This window comes from Rhinoraja longicauda, chromosome 23 (genome assembly GCF_053455715.1).
Source record: "Rhinoraja longicauda isolate Sanriku21f chromosome 23, sRhiLon1.1, whole genome shotgun sequence".
Classification (NCBI taxonomy): Eukaryota; Metazoa; Chordata; class Chondrichthyes; order Rajiformes; family Arhynchobatidae; genus Rhinoraja; species Rhinoraja longicauda.
The window spans coordinates 12953318-12977109 of NC_135975.1; the positions used below are offsets into that span (position 1 = coordinate 12953318).

At 41.1% G+C, this 23792-nt stretch overlaps 1 protein-coding gene across 4 annotated transcripts in view; it reads left to right on the forward strand.

The window, feature by feature from the left end:
• Positions 1-13337: 13337 nt before the first annotated feature.
• Positions 13338-23792, forward strand: part of sbf1 (SET binding factor 1) — a 131021-nt gene continuing 120566 nt past the window's right edge. For 3 of the 4 annotated variants that reach the window (XM_078419652.1, XM_078419654.1, XM_078419656.1), the window contains exon 1: positions 13338-13499. In XM_078419652.1, coding sequence (XP_078275778.1) covers positions 13445-13499 — 55 coding nt within the window. In that variant the 5' untranslated portion in view covers positions 13338-13444. The remainder of the gene's footprint in view (positions 13500-23792) is intronic. The other variant, XM_078419653.1, reaches the window with a different exon arrangement.

Genomic DNA, 23792 nt, shown 5'->3' on the forward strand with positions numbered 1-23792 from the left:
TATGAAGATAGGTGGAGGGGCAGGTAGTGTAGAGAGAGCAGGGACTCTGCAGAAAGACTTGGACAGATTGGGAGAGTGGACGAAGTGGCAGATGGAATATAGCATAGCAAAGTGTGCAGCCATGCATTTTGATAGTAGGATTAAGATGTAGACTACTTTATAAATGAGGAGAGGATTCAGAAATTGGAGTTGGGAGTGCTGGTGCAGGATTCCCAAAAGGTTAATTTGCTAGTTGAATCGGTAGTAAGGAAGCCAAATGCAATGTTGACTGCTATTTTAAGAGGACTTGAAAATAAAAACAGGGATGTAATGCTGAGGATTTATAAAGCACTGGTAAGACCACACTTGGAGTATTGTGAGCAGTTTTGGGCCCCATTTTGGAGGAAGTATGTGCTGGCGTTCGACAGGTTCCAGAGGAGGTTTACAAGAATGATCCTGGAGATGATTGGATTAACGTATAATGAGCATTTGATGGTACTGGGCCTGTACTTGCTGGAGCTTAGAAGGATGTGGGTGGACCTCATTTAAAGTTACTGAATAGTGAAAGGCCTGATAGGGTGGATGTGGAGAGGGATGTTTCCACTAGTGGTTGAGTCTAGGTCTAGAGGGCACAGCCTCCGAATAAAAGGATCCCAAGATCCCTCTGCACATCAATGCTGTTAACGGTCATGCCATTAATTGGATATTTTCCCCTTACATTTGACCTCCCAAAGTGCAACACCTCACACTTGCTCAGATTAAATATTATCTGCCATTTCTTTGCCCAGGTCTGAAACTGATCGATATCTTGATGTACACTTTGACAGCCTTCCGCACAGTCCGCGACCCCAGCAATCTTTATGTCATCTGCAAACGTATGAATCAACCTATCAATGTTCGAGTTCAAGTCTTTTATATACATCACAAATAGCAGAGGTCCCAGCACAGATCCCTGCCCAACTCCACTGATCACAAGCCTCCAGCCTGAATATTGTCCTTCCACGGCAACCCTCTGTTTTCTATCAATGGACCAATTCTGACACCATATGACCAAGTCACTGCTAATCTCATCCATTTTAATCTTCTGGATCAGCCTACCATGGTGGACTTTATCCAATGCCTTCCTGAAACCCACGTAGACAACATCCACCACCCTACCTCATCGATCACTTTCATCATGTCCTCCTGTGGCTAGAGAAGATGCAAAGATCTTCATGAAGGCTTCTGCAATCACCTCTCTCTAAACCTGGGACAGATTCTATCAGGTCTTGGGAATGTATCTACCTTAATGCTTTTCAAAAGCCCCATCACCTCGTTCATTATCTCAGACTCTCCTTGCATTTTAATATTCCCCACACTGATCTCGCAGTCCTCCCTCAACATACTTCTCCTTAGTAAGTATAGCAGTTAGGATATTATGTGCAATGTACAATATATTGGTGAGACTGCACTTGGAGTATTGTGTCAGTTCAATTCAACCTGCTATAAGAAGGATGCCATTAAACTGGAAAGGATGTAGAAAAGATCGACACGTATGGTGCCAGGTCTCAAGGGACTGAGATATAGGATGAGTTTGGGTAGACTCGGACTTTATTCCTTAGGAGACTGAAGGGTGATCTTATAAAGGTGTAGAGAATCATGAGGGGCCAAGATAGGATGAATACACACAGTTTCATTTGCCCCCAGGGTTGGAGGATTATGAACTATTGGCCCATAAGTTTAAGTGAGAGGAAAAAGTATTTTTAAGAATCTGAGGGGCAACTTTTTCAAACCGGGGGTGGGATATATATATATGGAACAAGATGCCAGATGAAATGGTTGAGGCAGGTACAATAACATTTAAAAGGCACTTGGACAAGTATATGAAAGGTTTAAAGGAATATGGATCAAACATAGGCAAATGTTATTAGCTTAGATCAGGCACTTTGTCTGCTTATATTACTTGAGCCAAAGGGGATGACTTATGATTATACACTGCATTGTCAAATACAAGAAAGATAGGCACAGCATCATCTGGGTATAATATAAATCTCCCTCTACACTGTTGTATCAAATATCCTTCTATCAGAAATAGTTTCATTTAATTTATTATTGTCAGGTGCACTGAAGTACAGTGAAAAGTTTTTGTTTGGTTGCTATCCAGTCAAAAAGCTATAAATAAATACAATCATGCCATCCACAATGCGCTGATCAAGGATAAAGCATACAACATTTATTGCAAAGATATAACATTGAAGTCCAATAAAGTCCAATTAAATATAGTTCATACATCTCCAATGAGGAAGATGGGAGGTCAGGACTGCACTCTAACTGATGAGAGAACCATTCAGTTGCCTGATAAAAGCTGGGAAGAAACTGTTCCTGAATTTCTAGGTATGCATTTTCAAACGGTCATTCTATATAAATAGAAAGGTGAGATATAGCGTAAACCAACACCACCTAATAAAGAGAGGCAGAAAAAGAAACACTGATAGAGAAAACAAACAAAAGTGAGGTGAGGAGGGAATAAGATTAATGGGACTCTGAAGGTCCCCACCTAATTGTGCTCTTGGTGTATTTACTGTTTATGGGGTTAACTGGTCATTTTGCTCCCGGATTTTATGGTGCTGGTAGAATCTGTTCCATGACTGAGAGGAACTCAAGGTTCAATAAGTTTCAGTACTTTGAACATTTGGAAATTGTGTAAATCTCTTACTCTATTAACTGGGATGAAAACTAGTTACAGATGGTACAGTATAACCCATGTCTTACCAGCTAAAGCCTGTCCAGCCGTTCCAAGAGCAAGGGACTTGGGTCAGTCGAACATAGAATTGTTTCTCTCAGCACCTAATTATCCAATACACTTTGGAAAACACAGTGCATGTCAGGCCTATCCAATTGTGAAAATCTATTATGTAACCTCGTGAGTGAAACAATGGCCCAAGCAAAAAATTCCAAAACCTAAACATCAGCCACACCCAACTCCATCATGCCAGGAATGACACAAATCCATAAACAGCAGAACTTTCTCACAGATGGTTTAGTGTTTAAGGAATATTATCTGCAACTTCCCTGCTGCCATTTATGATAACTTTTGCACCAGTCCTTAGCCATTAAAAGCCAAACTGCAACATCAGAACCCAGTGTCTAATGTAAAATGTGCTCTCGGAAAGACAGGCTCTCATTTATGCCCTGCCACACATAACAGCAGCACCAATTTCCATTTACATGCAAATTCTAACCTCAAAATGTTTCTAAATGAGTCCCAGGCATGTCATGAAACAATATTTCACACTGAGCTAAATTGAGATATTTGTGAGAAGACAACTAGCTTGATCAGAGGTGTGTTTTAAGAATAATTTCAAAGAAGATAAAATGGCTGGGAGGCATCGTCCCATCTTAACTGCCAGCACTTAGCTTCTTGTCAGGTCAGAATAAGGCCAGACTATTAGAGTTGGTCGCTACTTGCCAAGTCAGTGAAATGCTGTTCCTTTAATCCCTCCCTGCCCACAGGTTCCTCACTTACTCACTCTGTCCCTCACCTGCACACATGTCTCTCACCTATTCACCTGGCCCTCACCTGCTTACCAGTCCCCTTGATGGGTGGCCAGATCTAAAGCCTTTGCATCAGTGGTGACCTCTGGCAATCCAAGGTCTATCTGAATCTCTTGGCACCCCTGGACTGCTGTAGCAGTAAGCCTCAGACTGAGTGCGGCCAGTTTGAAACTATCATCAGAGAATGCGTTTCCTGACCCAAAATAACATTCTCCGATTGATTGCCTTGATCATGTCACAGCCTGTCACTGACAGAGTCAAACCTGAAATTAACACCTGATGTCAAAGCTTTGGAAAGAGTGCAGCAGAGATTTATTAGAACAGAATATGGGACTTCAGTTATATGGAGAGATTAGAGAGGTGTGGTTATTCTCTAAGCATAAAGGTTAAGTGAAGCATTTTATCGGGATGCATCACAGCATGGTTTGGAACAGCTCCATCCAGGACTGCAAGAAATTGTAGAGAATTGTCGACGCAGCCCAGACCATCATGCAAACCAACCTCCCTTCCATTGACTCTATCTACCCTTTACTCTGCCTTTACTTGCTACCTAAACTAAAGATTTTGTACAATCGACCAGAACCATGGGAACAACTTTCCAAGTTGTTGAATTACTGGAAACCAGAAGACACAAGTTCATAGTTATCATGAGAGAAAAAGAAAAGGCATGAAGAAAAACAATTTAGGTAGCAAGGTATAAATTAGAACATGGTATATCCAAAGGGTGATGGCAGGATATTCATAATAACCTGCAAAAGGAAGAGTGGAGGTGGCTCTAACTTTGAAGCTCCTCGTGTTTTTGGTTAGAGTTTACCACCACTCCCAGCAGAGTCCAAAATCCATGTTACAAATGGTATTGAGGATAACCTTTAGCTCAGGTGCAGGTTGACAGTTGTAGGAAAAGAAAATAGTATCATTATTTCATTATCAGTCAGTGCTCATTGTGGGACTTGGAAAATCTCCTTCGTTGTGAGGTAAAAATAGCAGAAACTGCAGAAAATGGCAAAGTGCCCAAATACAGGCTCAGTGACTGGATTTGCATGGGTACTGAGAGAACTGCAAGTGGCCACAGTCACCCTCAAAACTATTGTAAATTAATTAATAGTGCAAAATAAAATGAGGCAAGCTGCATTATTTAGGAACACAGTAGGACCCGGTGCTGTAAAATGAAAGCAATGAATATCACAGAACCATTGTGGCAGTGGTTGCATTGCACTTTACCCTGTCTAAAAAAAAAAACTGTTACAATTGTTTCGTTTCGTTGGGTTGCTGTTAATTACTTAAATTATTGCATCGTATGGGAGGCGCATTCCCAATCTCGTTGTACCCCTGGATACAATGACAATAAAGATATATTGTATTGTATTGTATTGTGTATTATGGATCATTTGCAAATAGTACAGAGAGGATGGAGGTATTTTCATGGAAATATATCAATAGATATTTGGAAGACGTCGATCGATATGCACAGCTTTCTAGCAATGTGTAGAAATACCAGCTATCACTACTTGAAAATGGCTGGCCTTACATTTCAACTTGTCTGTAACGACCTGGCAAAAGGGAACAACATTTTCCTTATGCTCATTGGCATGCATTGGAAATGTACTGAAATCAGATATGGCAGCAGAATATGCCAAGAACTGGACCAACCATCCACTTCTTGGGGCAGCCATGACAAAAAGCACTATGTGGATTCACAGCCTAGAACAGAGAAACTAAGATTAATGCTGGTTTCAATATTTATGTATCAATATTTCAATATCTTTGCAACAAATACTTGGTTTCATTAAAATTGAGTTGATTATATTTTCAGCTCATGTTGAGTGAAGATATTTAACTGAGTATGGATTATTCTCATACTTTTTACCTGTTTTTTTCTTTTACTTGCAATATTTGTGCAGCTATCTTTTCAAAGCCCAGAATGATGGCTTCTGTAAATGGATGCAAGTTGCACTCTATTGCCATGTGTTACAAGAGTATAAAGTCCATTCTCGTGTGATGAATGTCCATTTTTGAAATAAGCTTCACTGGGTCATTCAAAGGATGCTCTAGCTTTGCAATCTAGAGCATCATGTCATGCCACAAGGAGTTACACAGATATTGCGGCTATAAAGACTGTTACCGCTGCACCTGTAGCTTATGGGCAGTAGATGACAGTGTTGCACCAAGAGTTGTGATGGAAATTAAAAAACAGGATATGTAAGAAATCTGAAATAACAAAAAAAAATCTGTAGGTCATTCAGCATCTATAGAAAGAGAAGTAGATTTAACATTCCAGGTCAAAGGTCCTTTGTTAGAACTGAGCTGGGTCATGTTGGTATTAGGTGCTAAAGCACATTCTCAGAAGGACAAGAATTGCCAGCATTCACTGACCCCTGGATCCAGGGCCAGATCAACACCTGGAGAATGACAAATGTACAATCTGAGGCAGAAATCATACTCTGCGATTTACTCACCTTCTATTACCACTAGCAGATTTATCCCTTTCGTTGTTATTGCAGGATGTTGTGTATGCATTTTCACTTTCACTCCCACAAACACCTGGTTCCAGCTTTTACCAAATTTTCCCTGTTGTGAAGCATTTGGTCCGACTGTAACTGGAAAGTGCAACCAATGATTATCCTGTTAAACACTGAGGTCTGATTTAACAATTACTGGGGTCTCATTTGTCAGTCAACATGGTCTGTAGATTCAGGAACTGTGGTAGACCAGGATTCAAGACCCACGTCAATCCTTCTTGAACTAAAAGAATGTGTGCGCTACAGGCAAAGAAGTACAAATCTTACTGCACTTTAATTGCAATTTGTAATTGAAGTCTGATGGCTCCACCTACAAGAAGTTTCTCCCAATCTATCAAAGATCTATTCAAGACTTTGTTCTGCCAAAACTGTAGATCCTGGTCTTTCTGCATGAGTATAAACTGTTTATTATAACTTTGAAATGGATATATTCATATAGTCATATTCTTCCAATCCTTTGTAGTTGTAGGGATAATATTTAGGAAACAAAGGATTGCAAATATTGCACCCTTGTTTAAAAAAGACCAGATTGATTCTTCCGCCTAATGGTGATGGAAAGAAACTAAAAGCAAGTTTTCAATGAGTTTTCCAGGATATGGGCATGCAGTTTTACTGAATCCATTTAGCATTTTAAACATCTCGTCTAGATCATCCTTCAATCATTTAAGGATTGAAACTTGTTATTTTAATATTATTATTATTAAATAGTGTTTGATGGAAAATGGCAATGAGCCATTGTCTTGAATCTCTTCAGTCTTTCGAGTAAGGTTTAGCACAACTCACAAGGTTTTGCTGGACAGAGAGTTCCTGGATCTAGAACCAGCAATGAAAAAGGGACAGAAATAACATAAATATGTTATAGTGTGCAACTTGAAGGAAAATCTGTTGTTGATAGTGTTCTTATGCCAACAACCCCCGAATGTGTTGATGGTTTTGAGAGGTGCTGTCTGAGTAGTTTGTGCGAGTGTGTGGAGTTTAATTTGCTGATAGTAGACTCTGTAGCCATGGTGTGTGCCGGCTGAATGTTTAGAATGGTAGAAGGAGTGCAGTCATTCAGCCTTCTGATCATGTTAAGTTGCTTGGTGTTGTTGATGTTGCATTTATTCAGGTAAGTAGAGAGCATTCCATCATTCTCTTGTACAGGTTGTAAAGGCTCTGGGTGGCAGGAGTGAATTTCCTGCTGCGGCTTATTCAGACTCCAACTTACTTCAACTGACACTATTTATATGTGGCCTGTCCAGTTGGGTTTTTGGTCAATGGTGTCCCCAACATATTGATGATAGGTACTTAGCAATGGTAATGACATTAAATGTAAGTGTTTGGACTCATTGGAGATGGTCATTGCCCATCTTTTGTGCGATGTAAATGTTAATTGCTATTGAATAGCCCAAACCTAGTCTTATCTACGTTTTGCTACATGCAAGGATGGACTAATTCATTGTCTGAGGTGTTCTGAATAGAATTGAACATTCTGCAATCATCTGTGAGCATTCCCACTTGTGACCTCAAAACAGATGAAAGGTTATTAATGAAGTAGCGAAGGAAGACTGGGGCCAAGATACTTTCCTATATGAGGGTGGGATGATTGACCTCAAACAACCACAACCATCTTCCTTTGTGTAATACGTGGCTCTCATAATCACAAGAACCCAGGATACCACTTCCAATCAAATGCTACATTTGGTGTCCAGGGTGATCATTTTTGTCTCATTTCTGGAATTGAACTGTTTGGTCCTTGTTTGAACACAAGCTAATGAGGTCTGTTGTCAAGTTTAACTGTCAAAACACAAATGGAGCACTAGTGAGCAGGTCATAAGAAAGTGCCACTTGGTGGCACTGTTGTTGACAACTGCCCTACATTTTATTAACAGGATAATAGAAGCAATTTTTCACATGGTTGAGTAGACACCAATATTGTTGCTTTACTAAATCAACTTAGCTGTATAGCATAGTTAATTCTGGAGTGCAACTTCACTACAACAGACAGGATGTTATCTTGTCCCATAGATAAAGTTGTATCCAGTTTAGTCAGCCATTTTGTGATAGCACGTGCAGTGAACCAAACTGGCTGCAGTTTGGCTTCTGTGGTGAAGTGCATTTCAGAAGATCTGGACAAAATTAAATAATATTTGGAAACACGATAGTTAATAACTTGGTTGACTTTCAATTGCCTTCTCACTTAAGTACTAATTAAGGATGGAAAATAAATGTCGCCAAGCCAGTGACATCACATCCTATGAATGATTAAATACAAAGTTATTTATGGTAGGGTGTGCTTACACTGGAGGCAGTGCAGAAAAGGTTTATTAGCTCGATTCCTAGGGTGAAGGTGTTGACATATAAAGAAAGGTTCAGCAATATATGCCTCTACACAGTGGAGCAAAAATAAAGAGATAATTTAATAGAAACATCTATGATTTTCTAAACGATTCAGAGGGTGGGCACTAAGAAGATGTTTTCTCTGGCCGTTGGTAACTAGAACTAAGGGGCATAGTTTCAGAATAATGGGCTGCATGCAGAGATGAGGAAGAATTCCTTTTCCCAGAGAGGCGAGCCCTTTCTCTTCGGGAGAGCACAGAACCTAGCATTGCTGCCTTATGTTTTTGGCAATCCTGATCTCGGTACAAACTGCATGGTTTCCACATTACCCCAATAGTACTTTGGATTTCCACAGTGTTCCAGTTTCTTCCCATATCCCAAAGATGACATGATACTTGGCAGCCATGAGTTCCCCCATGGGTGGTAGGAGATGAAGGGGGAGTTGATGGACATATGAACAAGATTATATTACAGGGAAATAAGTGGGAGAATGGTACTAATGGGAATGCTCTGAGAGCCAGGATAGACTCCATGGGTTAAATTGCCTCATTCTATATTTTCTACGTTGTAAGGAAACATTTATATGTATCTGAATCATTGGAATAGTCTACCTCTGACCAATGGAAGCAGAATCATTGAATATATTCAAGGCAGAGACTGACAGATATTTAACCTAAAAGGGAGTTAAGGAGTTAGGGAAACAAAGCATGAAATTGTTGTTGAGACCAAAATTGGATCAGCCAAGATCTTACTGAATGACAGAGCAGGCTTGAGAAGTCAATTAGCCATATATTCTGGGAAGATTAATAAGAATAGGTCATTCACGATGAATGGCAGGCACTGAGAAATGATTGAGGAACTGAAGGACTTTGCTGTACAAGTCTAAGGATTCCTTAAGGTGCCAGCACAGGTAGATAAGGTAGATGAGGTGATGAAGAAGACACATGGTATCTCTCCCTTCATTAGGCAAGGCATGTAACATAAGGGTAAGGAGGTTATCATACAACTTTATAAAACATTGGTTAGAACTTACCTAGAGTATTCTAGGTGCCACATTTTAGGAAGGATACCAACGTGCTGGAGAGAGTCAGAGGAGATTCAGAAGGATGTTGCCTGGGATGGAGCATTTCAGTTGTGATGAGACAAGATTAATTGGTTTTGTATTCCTAGAACAGAAGAGGCTGAGGGACAATTTGCTAGAGGTATGCAAAATTATGAATATTTTATATTGGGAAGATGGTGGGAAACATCACCCCTTGGCAGAGGTGTCTAAAACTAGAGGGCATGGATTTAGACAGGATCTGAGGACATTTCTTTTCACTCAGATAGTGGTTGGAATTTGGAACTCTTTCCTGATGTTGTTGTGGAGGCAGGTACTCTGACAACATTTTATAAGTCTAGACAAACACAATCACCAAGGTGTTGAAGGCTGGTGCTGGTGAATGGGCTTAGATGCATGGATGCCAATGGTCGGCACTGACATAATAGGCCAAAAGGCCAATGTTAATGTTGTATGACTCTATGCCTCTGAATCAGTTTTAAGGTTATCTTTAAGCATGCAATTATGGATTATTGCCTACATATTGGTCGTCTTAGTTATTCCACCTGCTCAGATTCATTTACCATTACCAAATCCAATGGTGAATTTTTCCGTGTTGGCCTGCTTATATATTTAATTAGATGGAGTCCTGCAAAATATCCTCTTTGCTTTTCCTTTCCGTCCCAATTATTTCTGGGGAAGATGTCATTACCGCATATTTATTCCCTTGCTCCATTTTACTTATTCCCTAATTGGTTTGTATAATTCCTACTTCTTTTTCCACCTGGGCTGTAATCTTTTCCCAGTCACACAATTTGTCTTCCGCAGCCTTATACTGTATTTCTATCATTTGAATTCTACTGCATCATTTGTTTTTCTACTGATTTCTATTCTATGCCAATAAAAACTGCTCCTTTACCTTTTTTCCACATATTCTCGAACATATGTTGTATTCTACAATGTGTAGGAAAGAACTGCAGATGCTGGTTTAAATCGAAGGTAGACACAAAATGCTGGAGTAACTCAGCGGGACAGGCAGCATCTCTGGAGAGAAGGAATGGGTGACGTTTTGGGTCGAGACCCTTCTTCAGGCTGATGTCAGGGGAATGGGCGGGACAGATAGAATGCAATCAGAGACAGTAAGACCGGTGGGAGAACTGGGAAGGGGGAGGGGATGGAGACAGAGGGAAAGTAAGGGCTATCTTGTATTCTCCAATGTTCATTTTTCATTCAGGCGTAGGAGTTTTAAAAAGGCATTGGGAATACCAGCCTTTATTGGCCAAGGCATACAATAATAAGACCACACTGGAATTGTGTAAAGCACTGGTTAGGTTATCACTGGGGTACAGCTCAAAACTTGAAGTATGTGATAGAACTTAAGATGGAGATTTATGGCATTGCAGGGAGAATTTTAGTTGCGAGGAGAGGCTGACAAAGGTGGTGTACTTTTTAGAGCCTGACGGGAGATTTAAAGAGGTGTATAAAACTGAGTAGAGAGAATAAACAAGAAGGACCAGTTTTCTTAGCAGAGACATTAATAACTAGGCAACATAATATAACAGAAAAAGCTGGGTATTATCAGCAGGTCCTGCAATGTACTTTTCCTGCAGCAGAGAGATTGATAACTTGGAGATGCAAATTTAATGTTTGAACAGAAAATGCTGGAAACATTCAGCAGGTCAGGAACATTTGAGGAGAGCGAATCAGAGTTAACTTTTCAGCTCAATGAGCCTTTTCAGAAGTGGGAAAATTTAGAAAATGGGCAAGTTTGAACTTGCAGTAAAGAAGGAATGAAGAGGTCAAAGCGAATGTCTGTCTTAGATGCAGACCATGATATGGCAGATAAGCAGACTAAGAGGTTGCTGCAGGCTTATTAGTGGCAGATAATTTGTCTGGGGACATGTCAATAAAGGGAGAATAAACAAGGAGCAAACCTGCCATACTGTGAGTGAATGAACACAATAGCTGCTGGAAATGTTAAACAAAGGAGAATGTTGGGAAAATCCTCCACAGTAGCCTATTGGGAGAGAGAAAATGAAAACAGCATCAGAGCTCAGCAGTATGAAAAAAAACGAGTGTTAGATACCATCCACAGAGATACATAGTTAACATTGCATGTCAATGATTCCCCACACCATCCTATCTATTGCTCTCAGCGACCTAAAACAAATTTATTTCCTCTATATCCCAAATCTGAGCAACAGTCTTTGGCCTGAAATGCTATCTCGGTTTTTTTTTCCATAAGTGTTGCCTGTCTTGCTGCATATTGTGTTTTTATTTCAGATTTTCAGTGGGTCAGACAACATCTGTGGAGGGAAATGGACAGATGACGTTTCAGGTCAGACCCTTCTTCACAGTCGTCTTAATAAGGGTCCCAACCCGATACACTGTCCATTCTCCTCCACAGATGCTGCTTGACTTGCTGAGATCATCCAGCTGTTTTTTTTGCATTCAAGATTCCAGAATCAGCAGTGTCTTGTGCCTCCGCGCGGTACAAGGGACCCAAAATACTTGTTAATTTTTTCTGATCTGTTATTATATAAACTGCAAGGGATTAGACAATAATCCTGATATTCTACCTTTAAAGGTTCTTCTTTCAATTCATACCTTCAGTGAATCAGCTCCCTGTTCCTGGTCTTTGGGCCACATTAACTAGATTTTCCCATACTGAGCATTCACGCAATCTAGCCCATCTTTTGCAGCTAAGGATGTACCCTCAATTTGATCCCATTGGCTTCCTCATTGGTGAAGAAGAACTGCACTTCAAGAGACAGGTGCCAGCTACACCATCAATATTAGTGCTGTGACTTAACAAACGGCTGGAGGATCTCAACAGAGGATCTCAGGCAGCAACTATGGAGGGAATAGACAAGCAGCACTTTGGGTTCAGACCTTTCTTCAGGCTGATGGAATAGCCTCCCTCTATGTCTGGAAAAGAGAAGTGGGGGTGGGGCAAAGCCTGGTAAGTGATAGCTGGGTACAGGTAAGGGGTAGTGATTGACAGATGGATGACAAAGGTTAGAGGCGAAAAGGAGACAAAAGGTTGTCAGATAGGGGGAAAAAAGGAGTAAAATGCAAAGACGCGAGTGATGCATCTATCTATTCCCTTCACAGATGCTGGCTGGCCCGCTGAGTTACTCCAGCATTTTGTGTCTTGCGTAGGAAGGAACTGCAGATGCTGGTTTACACTGAAGATAGACACAAAATGCTGGAGTAACCGCTCCCGCTGAGTTACTCCAGGGTTTTGTGTAGGAAAATAACTGCAGATGCTGGTAAAAAACGAAGGTATTTATTCACAAAATGCTGGAGTAACTCAGCAGGTCAGGCAGCATCTCAGGAGAGAAGGAATGGGCGACGTTAAGGGTCTCGACCCGAAACGTCACCCAGGGTTTTGTGTCTAACTTTGTGTCTTGCACTAGATCTCTGCGTCCGCAGTTTCTTGTGTCTCCACGGAAGAGCACCGGTTGCCACGGCCGCGGGGTCAGGTTGTCACGGGAGGAGCGCCTCGAGCTCTGGCCGTTGGTGTGGGGAGAGCGGGAGGTTGTCACGGGCGGGGAGGTTGCAACGGGCGGCGGGGTCTGGTTGTCACGGGCGGACGGTTGCCATGTAGGGCCGCGGGGTCTGGTTGTCACGGGCGGAGCGCCTCGAGCTCTGGCCGTTGGTGCAGACTGGGCGGGCAGGAGGTTGCAACGGGGTCTGGTTGTCACGGGGCGGGGGCTGGCAACGGGGTCTGGTTGTCACGGGGCGGCAACGGGGTCTGGTTGTCACGGGGCGGGGGGCGGCAACGGGGTCTGGTTGTCACGGGCGGGGGGCGGCAACGGGGTCTGGTTGTCACGGGAGGAGCGCCTCGAGTTGTGGCCGTTGGTGGGGGAGAGCGAGTGGGCGGGCGGTTGCCACGGGCGAGGGACGTGCTTCATATTATGGTCTGTGCGCCGGGCCGCTCCTCCCTCCCGCCCCTCGGCACAGAGCGCGCAGGCGCGGTGCGAACGGGATGGCGGTGGGACGATGCTGACGCCTGGTAGCGCAGGCTGTGCCCGGCAGCAGCGACACGGCCATGGCCCGGCTGGCCGACTACTTTGTGCTGGTGGGCTACGATCACGACAAGCGAGGTGAGTCCTGCAGGTCCGGATTCAGGCCCATGTTGAGCATTCGGTCGCTGACTGCACTGCCATCCGCGACTTACACCTACCTCCCGGCTCAATGCCGCAGCCCTGGGACCTGAGGCCCTGCGGAGGGCGTGGGAAGAGGGAGGGACAGATAAACAGAATGGGGAGTGAGCGCAGGATAGGTGATGTTGAGGTGGCGAGGGTGGGGGTGGTAGTGAAGGGAGATGGTGAGAGCTTTGGACATGGAGAATTACTGAAATCGGACAGGCATTGAATGAGATCACGGGTGAAATGCTGCAGAGCTGGGTGAGCGATTTAGTAGGGACCATTGAAGAAGACTGGAGTATGTGGGGAAGCGACGGAGAGAGGAATGATGACAGGAGTGTCTAAGGTGGTGGTGTGCTCTGCCTGCTGAGGACGATGGGTTGGTTGTTCAAGGTGAGGATAATCATGTGAAGGCTTGAGGTAGGAGGTGGTGACACGGAGAAAAGTGAATGCAAAATATAGTAGTATGGAATTGGATGTCCTACCATGACCTGGATCAGTAATTGGTAGCAGATATCAAGAGAGTGGGGGGAAATCTGATACCATGATGAGTGAAATGTGACAAATTGTGTTTCCACTGATCTGCACGGAGGTGTTTGTTTCTCACTATATCCATCATAACAGGAGTAGTGTTAAATATTTGTCCACAAATGGCATGAAGCTAAGAGGAACAGTTTACTCGATGGAAATATGAAGCTGAATTGACTGATTAGGGAAACTGATGGCAGTTGAGTTTAACTTGAGGAGGTTTGAGGTTCTACACAAGTTTAAGAATAACAAATAGTATTCCATGTGCACTAGAAACTTAAGGCACAGATAGATTTTGTTCGTGCACATGAATCACTAGATGTTGTCCCACAGATACAAGAAAGAGGTAAGATGATTATTAGAATTTTGCCTCTGTCTCAAGGTGATACAAGGGCTGGAAAGTACTTTGTTTAAATCCAATTTCTGCTGCTGTGTTCAGTTGTATGGATGATGTTGCAGAAGGTTATAAAAATGTAGAGATAAAAAGTTAAGAAACTGACATGGATATTAAATGACTAATTATTAGAGAAGCCACTCTGGAGTCAATACTGAGATCAATCCCCTATTGAAGATTGAAGGAAACCCTGTTTAAATTGTATATTGGGAATCGAGGGAAAGAGTAGCAGTGAAACAAAATATTGTGGAGTCTGCAAATACAGAAATAAAAACAAAATGTGTAAAATACTTGGTCATTAGTCAAGGAGAAAGTTAACACTTGAAATTAATTTGATATTTTCCTGCTGTTCGGCAGACTGCCATGGAATCTTGTAGATGTACTTGATCAAACAAGCAGAACCAAGCTTGTAACACTTTGCATGGAAGACAATATTTTTGACAATTCAGCAGCCCTTCAATACTCTGAAACTTGTTTTTTTTTTTTTTACTGAAGTTTGTGGCGAACCCACATTTCAGTGAAGAGTGGCACCACTCAGCCAAACTTAATAAAGATTATTAATATTGTGCAATGATTGTCTGATATAGTGTATCTCAGTCATAAGTCCAGTTAAGTACTAGATTTATTTTTGCACCCTCAAAATAATATTTCAAATCTTTCCCCTTTTGCCTTAAACCTATGACGTTTAGTTCTGGACTGTTCTACCATGGGATAAAGAGTGTGACCATTCACCTTATCTGTGCCTCGCGAATTATTACATCTCTAAGTTCACTGCTCAGCCTCCTAAACTCCAGGGAAAACGTCCATCCTCTCATTCAATGATAACTCCAAACCTTTGAGTCCTAGCAACATTTTTTCTGCACCCTTTCCAGTTTAATTACATCTTTCCTCTAGCTGGGTGACCGGAGCTGCATGCAATACTACAAACGTAGTCCCACCTACATCTTGTACAGCTGTAGCGTGATGTCCCAACTCCCGTACTCAATACCATTATTGATGAAAGCAAATGTGCCTTATGCTGCCTTCAATGCCGTCTACCTGAATCAACACTTTCAGGGAACTGTGTACTTTGCCCCTAGGTCTCTCCATTCTACAACACTCTCCAGGACCTTACTATTTATTGTGTTTTCTCCTTACCCTAGCTCAGTGACTATGATTGGGATGACCTTGGCCCTGGAGTAGAAGGGGCATAGATTGAGCAATTTCCCATTTGTTCTGTAGAGTTGCTGCACGCCAAGAGGAATCTTGTGGGAAGTGTGGTGTTGAGCCATGTCGCAGCCTTGCTTGACATCAATCTGCCCTCAGATTGAGTCTGTTATGGACTTGTTGGTATGTTGCAGACTGGATGTTGATACATTTCTGAAGGCAACAAACTGAGAAGGATGCTCCAAAGTCCATCTTGTTTAACTGAGTTGAGATCTTTTCCGAGGTCAAAATAAGTTCATGTAAAGTAGTTGATGCATATCCCTAGATTACTCGTGAAGCAGAATCGTCGTGTCTCCAGATGGATGGAATCCATACTGCAACTTGAGGGTATCCATGGACATTGGAAGGAGCTACTTGAGGAATAACCTTGCCAAATATTTCCCTGTGGCTGGCAACAAGGAGGCCCCTCTGTAGTTGTTGCAGCCAGATATAACTCTTTTCATGAAAATTATCACTGATTGAATTTCCAATCCCGTGGCAAGTTGTTCTCTTCCTTTTGGTGGGAAATCAGGCTAATTTGTGTTGCTGAAATGCTTCAAGCTTTAGTCTTACAGCAGGAAAGCTGTCTGTTTTGGAGGTTGTGTTGTTTTTCAATTGATATTTGGCAATATTGACTTTAATCGGTGTGGCAACAAGGCTGTACCAGATGGTTTGCTGTGGCATGGTTGAGGAGTCATTGAAAGTACTCCTTTCAGTGGTTGCTGTGTCCGTTAGCTATTCTTTCCTGGTAGACTGCCGGTGGGCTGGTTACTTGGGTATTTGGGTTAGGACACTAGAAAAAAATGCATGATTGTCTTTGTAACTGAGGTTAATTGGCTGGGTAAATGTAAAAATTGTCCCGAGTGGGTGTAGGATAAGTGTTAATGTACGGGGATCGCTGGGCGGCACGGACTTGGTGGGCCGAAAAGGCCTGTTTCCAGCTGTATATATATATGATGATATGATGATGATGAGTTTCTGAATCTCTGCGCTCTTTCCGCCCACCAACTTTTTTTAGGTCATGGTTTTTCTAATGAACCTCAGCCTTCAGATGCCTGTGAAGTTTTGTTTCCCTTGAAGCATGGTAGAAAATTCATGACAAAAATGCATTATATTTGCAGTTAACTATTTTCAGGATGCTCTAGTAATCTCCATCAAAATAACCTTAGTGCTTTATAGTGGAGAAGTCAAGCATTAATTTGCATTTTCTGATTTTTTTAAAGTTGATAGCAGTCCAAGCACATTATGACTTCTTGTTTGGAGTTTGGCAGTTGTCAGGTGGTGTATGAAAGGAACTAATCTTTGGGTTTTTGAGACCTTTACATTGATTTTCCTATGGTAGTATTTCTGTTGGTGGTATTGTTTTAGAGTCGGGCTGATGGGGATATGAATATACTAGGCAGTGATCGGTCCACCAGTCATCTTGACAGTAATGGTATGAGTATCCTTTGAATGATTTAATCAGTTGCCAGACTCGGTTGTTTGAGGTTTTGTGTTTGTTTATGTGATAAAATAGGGTGTTGTTTGTAATAAGATAATGTTCAAAGCATTCTATCAGAAGGAAGAACTCTATTGGAGCGACTTTCATCACACCCTCCTTGTAGATGATACCTTTTCTGACACTGTCATCTTGTAGTTTTACAAATTGCTGGTTATTTCATTGGATGAAATTGACTATCGAGTATGGAGAGCCTGTACTTGCAGCTGAAGGTGTAAGTGTCTTTGCGTACACATCACTAAAAGCTGTGGCCCATTTGTAAAGAATGGATGTTAGTCACCCATATGGGGCATTGTGCTCAGGGTGGATACACTGGCCCTGGACAATAGACAATAGACAATAGGTGCAGGAGTAGGCCATTCAGCCCTTCGAGCCAGCACCGCCATTCAATGCGATCATGGCTGATCACTCTCAATCAGTACCCCGTTCCTGCCTTCTCCCCATACCCCCTCACTCCGCTATCCTTAAGAGCTCTATCCAGCTCTCTCTTGAAAGCATCCAACGAACTGGCCTCCACTGCCTTCTGAGGCAGAGAATTCCACACCTTCACCACCCTCTGACTGAAAAAGTTCTTCCTCATCTCCGTTCTAAATGGCCTACCCCTTATTCTTAAACTGTGGCCCCTTGTTCTGGACTCCCCCAACATTGGGAACATGTTATCTGCCTCTAATGTGTCCAATCCCCTAATTATCTTATATGTTTCAATAAGATCCCCCCTCATCCTTCTAAATTCCAGTGTATACAAGCCCAATCGCTCCAGCCTTTCAACATACGACAGTCCCGCCATTCCGGGAATTAACCTAGTGAACCTACGCTGCACGCCCTCCATAGCAAGAATATCCTTCCTCAAATTTGGAGACCAAAACTGCACACAGTACTCCAGGTGCGGTCTCACCAGGGCCCGGTACAACTGTAGAAGGACCTCTTTGCTCCTATGGAGCATCATGCAAATTTGCCAGAATTATCATTGATAAAATAGATCAAGTTAAAATAGATCGAGCCCAAGTTGCATAAAATAAACTTGCAGTTACAAGATTGGGATGATTTGATCATACGCAAGGTGGTAAAAGGAGTTGGTAAGTTACATGAAGTGAAAGTATTTCCTCTGGCCTGAATAAGGAGATGCCATGATAACATTAGAATTATAATGTCCACAAATGGTTGTGGAAATATGAAACAATCTTAAGAGTGGAGGTAAGTTTAAAAGTGTTAAAGCTGAGATTGATTGATGTTGGGCATTAGTATTCAGGATTATCGAAGCAAGCGGGAGAAGATGTTGAAATGTGGATCAGCCACAGTATAATTGAATGTCAGTACAGGTTTGATGTTCTGCATGAGATATGAATAAATTACAAGGTGATAACTGGAACTATTTTGAGACAAAAACAGGTCCAGAAATGATGACAGTAAGATTTATATACAAGAAAATGTTCTGTGCAAGACTGCTAATTTGTAGATCTGAAGAAAAATTAAGCTGCCCTTTGTAGAAACTGTCAAATGTCAGATTCATTAGTGATGAGCAATTGAATATCTGGCAAGTGTTAGCTTGTTTATTTTCAGTGTTTCTCCTTTCTTGTATCATAATTAAAATCTATGTCTTGGATTTTTATCACCAATATTGTTCCTTGAACAATCTTCATAACCGTATTCCATTTTGTGCTGCTGTATTGATGTTAAACAATATTCATGAACATATGCTGGAAACATTACATCTTTGAGTTGAAGTAAGAACTTTATGGTTTCATTCCTAGTAAATATAACAATTAAACCCTCTTGACTTGACTCCTGAAATGTTAACTCTGTTTCGCCATCCACAGAATGTGGCGGGCCTGTTGAGTGATTCCAACATTTTCAGTTTATATTTGAGATTTGCAGCACCTGCAACTCTTTGAATTTCAAAGTTCACTGCACTTTGTTTAGGCTGTTTAAGTTAAAGCCTGGATATAGTGTTAAATGGTTCTATGTATAGAATCCACTTTAAATTTTGTTGTCATAGCTGGTGTATTTGGAGATGTATATTTGGCCTATCACTCTCCTAATGAAATCTTACACGATTGAGTGAATCTGTGGTAAGTGACTACATATCTGATTAATACATGGAAGGTCTTGGGAAATGGAGTATTGGAACACAGTCTCACCTGACAGCGGTTTGGTAATCTCGTCAGTTATCTTGAACTCTTCCTCCCTCTACACTAACTGCCTGGCCTGCTGAACATTTGAATATTTTGGTTTTATTAAACCTTTCTCTCAACGTTGCTCCAGCATATATAATCCCTATATCTTGTGTCTCTCTTCCAAAACAGTAGTTTCTCATCTGATATTGTTGTGAGGCTGCACAGCATTTGTTCTTGTGACTTTAGAAATACATTAATGATGGAAGAAATGCATTAATGATGGAAATCTAAGTTACCCCGAATGGTCATGTGAAGGCCACAACATGCAAGAACATCTGGTTCCTTTTCCAGTGATGGGGCAGTTTACACTAGTACTTTAGACCACAATTATGACAGGTCAATTAAATTCGCTTTTACATACCCAAGAACGTAATTATTTGTTTGCTTTTCAACTTTGCCTTTTATTGCAGAAAGTTGTAATCTGGAAGTTACTGCCTACAAGGGTGGAAGGAGCTAAATCATTAAACATCTAAAACAGATTTAGATAAAAATGGGGAAAGAGATGAAGTGAGAGTAATTGAATATGTCAAAGCGCCAAAGCAAGTATAATGTACTGGTTTGCCTATAAGAAGTGCTATAAGAAGTTATGATCTCATACTGTATTTTTTGAGCTGCCTCCAGTTTCACTCCATCGGCAAATTTAGCATCATTGGCAATTTGCATTGCTTTACTGAGTCCAAGTTATTAAAAACAGTAGCAATTCCAAACATTTATTAATGTGGTCTCTGCATAAATTTTATTCTGATTTAGTCTTGACTTCCCCAAAGTTTTATTTTTGTGGAAACCAAACCGAAGTTTTAAAAATGTTATATCACCTGGTTTCTTTATTTTTGGGTAGTCCATCTGCCTTGTTGCCTTCAGACTTTCGCCATGCTCAGAGCGTTGTAAGGTATGTAAGTTGCGGAAAAAGTTAAATGTCACTGATTTAAAACATTGTGGATTTTATTTAGTATCCTTGATGATTTTAGTATTGCCCATTTTTGTAAGTAAAGTTAAATGTTTGTACTGAACATTAGCACTGGCAGATTTTCTATTCTGGCTGGTTAACATAGTATTAAAATGTAATTTTTGACACCATTTCAGGAATTGGCCACATAGAGGTTAAAATTACATTATTAATTGATGGAAGTTACTCAGTGAGTGATTCAAAGTTTAAACAAGAAGGCTCTTCACTGCATTAAATTCACTGCATCGAGAGCTTTATACAGGAATTACTAGATTGCTGAAATGTTTCTTTCAAGAGAGATTTTTGTGCCAGGATGGATCTGTCTGATACCGGTGATGTAATGAATGGAATGTTAGATAATCAGCCATATTGTCCATCCCAATTGTCCTTGAAGGTGGTGATGAGCTGCTCTCTTTAATTGCATCAGACATTCTGGTGATAACACTCCCTCTGTGTTGTAGGGGAGGAATTTCAAGGATTTAGACAGTAATGGACTACAGAATTTCTGGTGCAACTATTTACACAGTGTTGTTGGACAAGGAATACGATGGGGATAGACACAATCACAATCAAGGCTTGACAGTTTATTTCCATATCAGGATGTTGTGTGACCTGGAGAATCAAGAAACTGCAGATGCTGGTTTACAAAAATAGAGGCAAAGTGTTGGAGTAACGCAGCAGGTCAGGCAGAATCTCCAGAGAAGATGGATAGGTGACATTTCGAGTCTGAAGACTTTGAAGAAGGGCCCTGACCCGAGGTCACCTATCCATGTTCTCCAAAGATGCTGCCAGACCTGCTGGGTTACTCCAGCACTTTGTGTCTTTGTTTGGTATGTTTGCCAAAGTATGTACTTTTCCTGGATATTATCTGGATTTTGCTTGCTGTAAGCAGGTGTTATTTTCTGTGCAACTGGGAATGGTAATGCAGAATGTGAAATCATTGGATATTCTTTCTGTTTCTGTGATGAAAAGATATTAATTGAAGCTATTAAAGATTGATGGTTATTGGGCATTGCCTTGAAGAATTCCTGCTCCAGTCCTGGGAAATTGAATTCCAATCAACAAAGTGCATCTTTGGTGGCATTTGACACAATGTCATTGATTTTGCCTTGAAATCTATTGACTAGTTTTATCATGGTTTCTTTCACCTGTACTCTGTTAAATGTTTTTAGGTAGCCTTTTTACAGTTTGATGTTAGCCTTTGGGGTAGTTTTAATGTGCTTACTCTGAGTTGACTGACAGTAAGTGGAAAAGGCACGCCCAGCCTTTTCTCACCATGGCTCAGGTGTATAGGATAGATGTGCAGGAAAGAATTGCAGATGCTGGTTTAAATTGAAGGTAGACAAAAAATGCTGGAGTAACTCGGTGGGACAGGCAACATCTCTGGAGAGAAGGAATGGGTGACGTTTAGGGTCGAGACCCTTCATATCAGACTGTTACCCATTCCTTCTCTCCAGAAATGCTGCCTGTCCCGCTAGTTACTCCAGCATTTTGTGTCTACCTATACGATAGATGAGTATTCTTCCCACTTGAAATTTTATGAGAGTTTGTAGAGTGGTATTTTGTGTGTTAATCTTGGCTTTGGTACCTAGTTGGTGTTTTTTGCAATGAGCTCCTTAATAATTAAGCACATTAATCATGTTTGTATTTGTTTTCTGCACCATCATGGTCTAGTTTACTTAGAATAACTGATTTTCTTTTTGTTGGTGTAGAGTCTAATGTGCCTGCAAAGTGAAGTGAGTAAGAATTTATTTGTTCTGGTTCATATCCATGGTTCATATCCTGTGCATTTTACAGAAATGTAGTGTATATGTTAAATTGCTCTTCAAAGTTGTAACTCATCTCTTGCACAACTTGGTTTTGAAGGCCAAAATTAAAAATTTGCTAGAATTAGGTTTACAATGCTTGCTAGGATAATGATCTTATTCAAGATTCTCTCTGTCCTTAAAATTTTCTACAATTGTCCCAAGATTATTTACATAGTTGAGAAACTGAAATTCTCCATTGAATGGTAGATTATAGTTGGTATAAATGTTGAATAGAGGTGATGCGATCACACTGAATTTGTTTGACAGCACTAGACTAGAGGGCATAGCTTTAAAGTGAGAGGAGAAAAGTTTATGTGTGGGGCAAGTTTTTTACATAGAAAATTCTGGGTGCCTGGAATGAACTGCCAGGATTAGACGTATTTAAGAGGCTTTTAGATAGGCACATGGGTATACAGGGAATGGAAGGGTATGGATCATGTACAGGCCAAGGTGATTAGTTTAATTTAGCATTGTGTTCGGCACAGACATTGTGATTGAAGGGCCTGTTCTTGTACTGTTGCTTTTTTATATTCTATCTACTATTCTGGTCATTCAGTTCCAGGTAGAAGCATCTGTTCCAAAAAAGGCAGCATATAGTCAGTTGTGAGGTATGGCTTATAATAAGGATGCCTAGTTGAACACAATGACATATACCAATAATCACTCCTGGATGTGCTTGATGGAATTTAGTCACTGGTCTGTATAAAGGTTCCGACCCGAGACGTCACCTATTCCTTTTCTCCAGAGATGCTGCCTGACCCGCTGTTATTCCAGCATTTTATGTCTATCTTTGGTATAAACCAGCATCTATAGTTCCTTCCTACACACTGGATATTGTTGTTCCTGCAAAACTGGAAATGAGACCCCCTCATTGTCACAAAATTGTTTAGTACCTGGATAATCACCCTATTCCTGTTTCTATATTGTTTTTAGATTATTTCTAATCTATATTATTTCTGTATTTAAAACCTTGTGTTTTCAGCCTTAATTACATGTGGAATTCAACTCCTTTGCCTATGTTTTTTATACCAAGGTTATGATGAAGAGCAGAGTGGTTCTAGAAAAATCAAACTGGTATCAGTGAGCTGATTATTGATGAGTAGGTGCAGTCCAATAACATATCAATGATGCCTTCCAACACTTGAGACTGGATTGATTGAATGATAAATAGCTGAATTGGATGTCTCCTACTTTGTGAACAGGGCTTGCCCGGGCAATTTTCTCCATTGTTTATAGATACTAGTTTTACTGGATTAGCTTGGCTCTGCATGCCGTTGATTCTGGGGAGCACGTCTTCAATATTATGGCCAGGATGTTATCAGTCCCAAAACCTTTTCTGTATCCATAGAACTCGAGCATTTGTTGATATCACACGGAATGAACTGATTGACTGGAAAATAAACTTTTGTGGTTGACAGGATCTTGGCAGAAGGCAGGAAGGATCATCCACGTGGTACTTCAGGGTAGACACCATTGCTAATGCTTCTGTCTTCAGCACTCGTGTGCTCTGCTCATTGCTGAATATTGATATTCATGCTATTATCACCATCCCAACAGCAATGGAATTTTTTATCACAGTTTGTGATTTAGAAATTTGATTTACACAGTTTGTGATTCCCTTATCATGTATCTACACACTGTAAATGGATCGATTGTAATCATGTATTGCCTTTCTGCTGACTGGTTAGCACGCAACAAAAGCATTTCACTGTACCTCG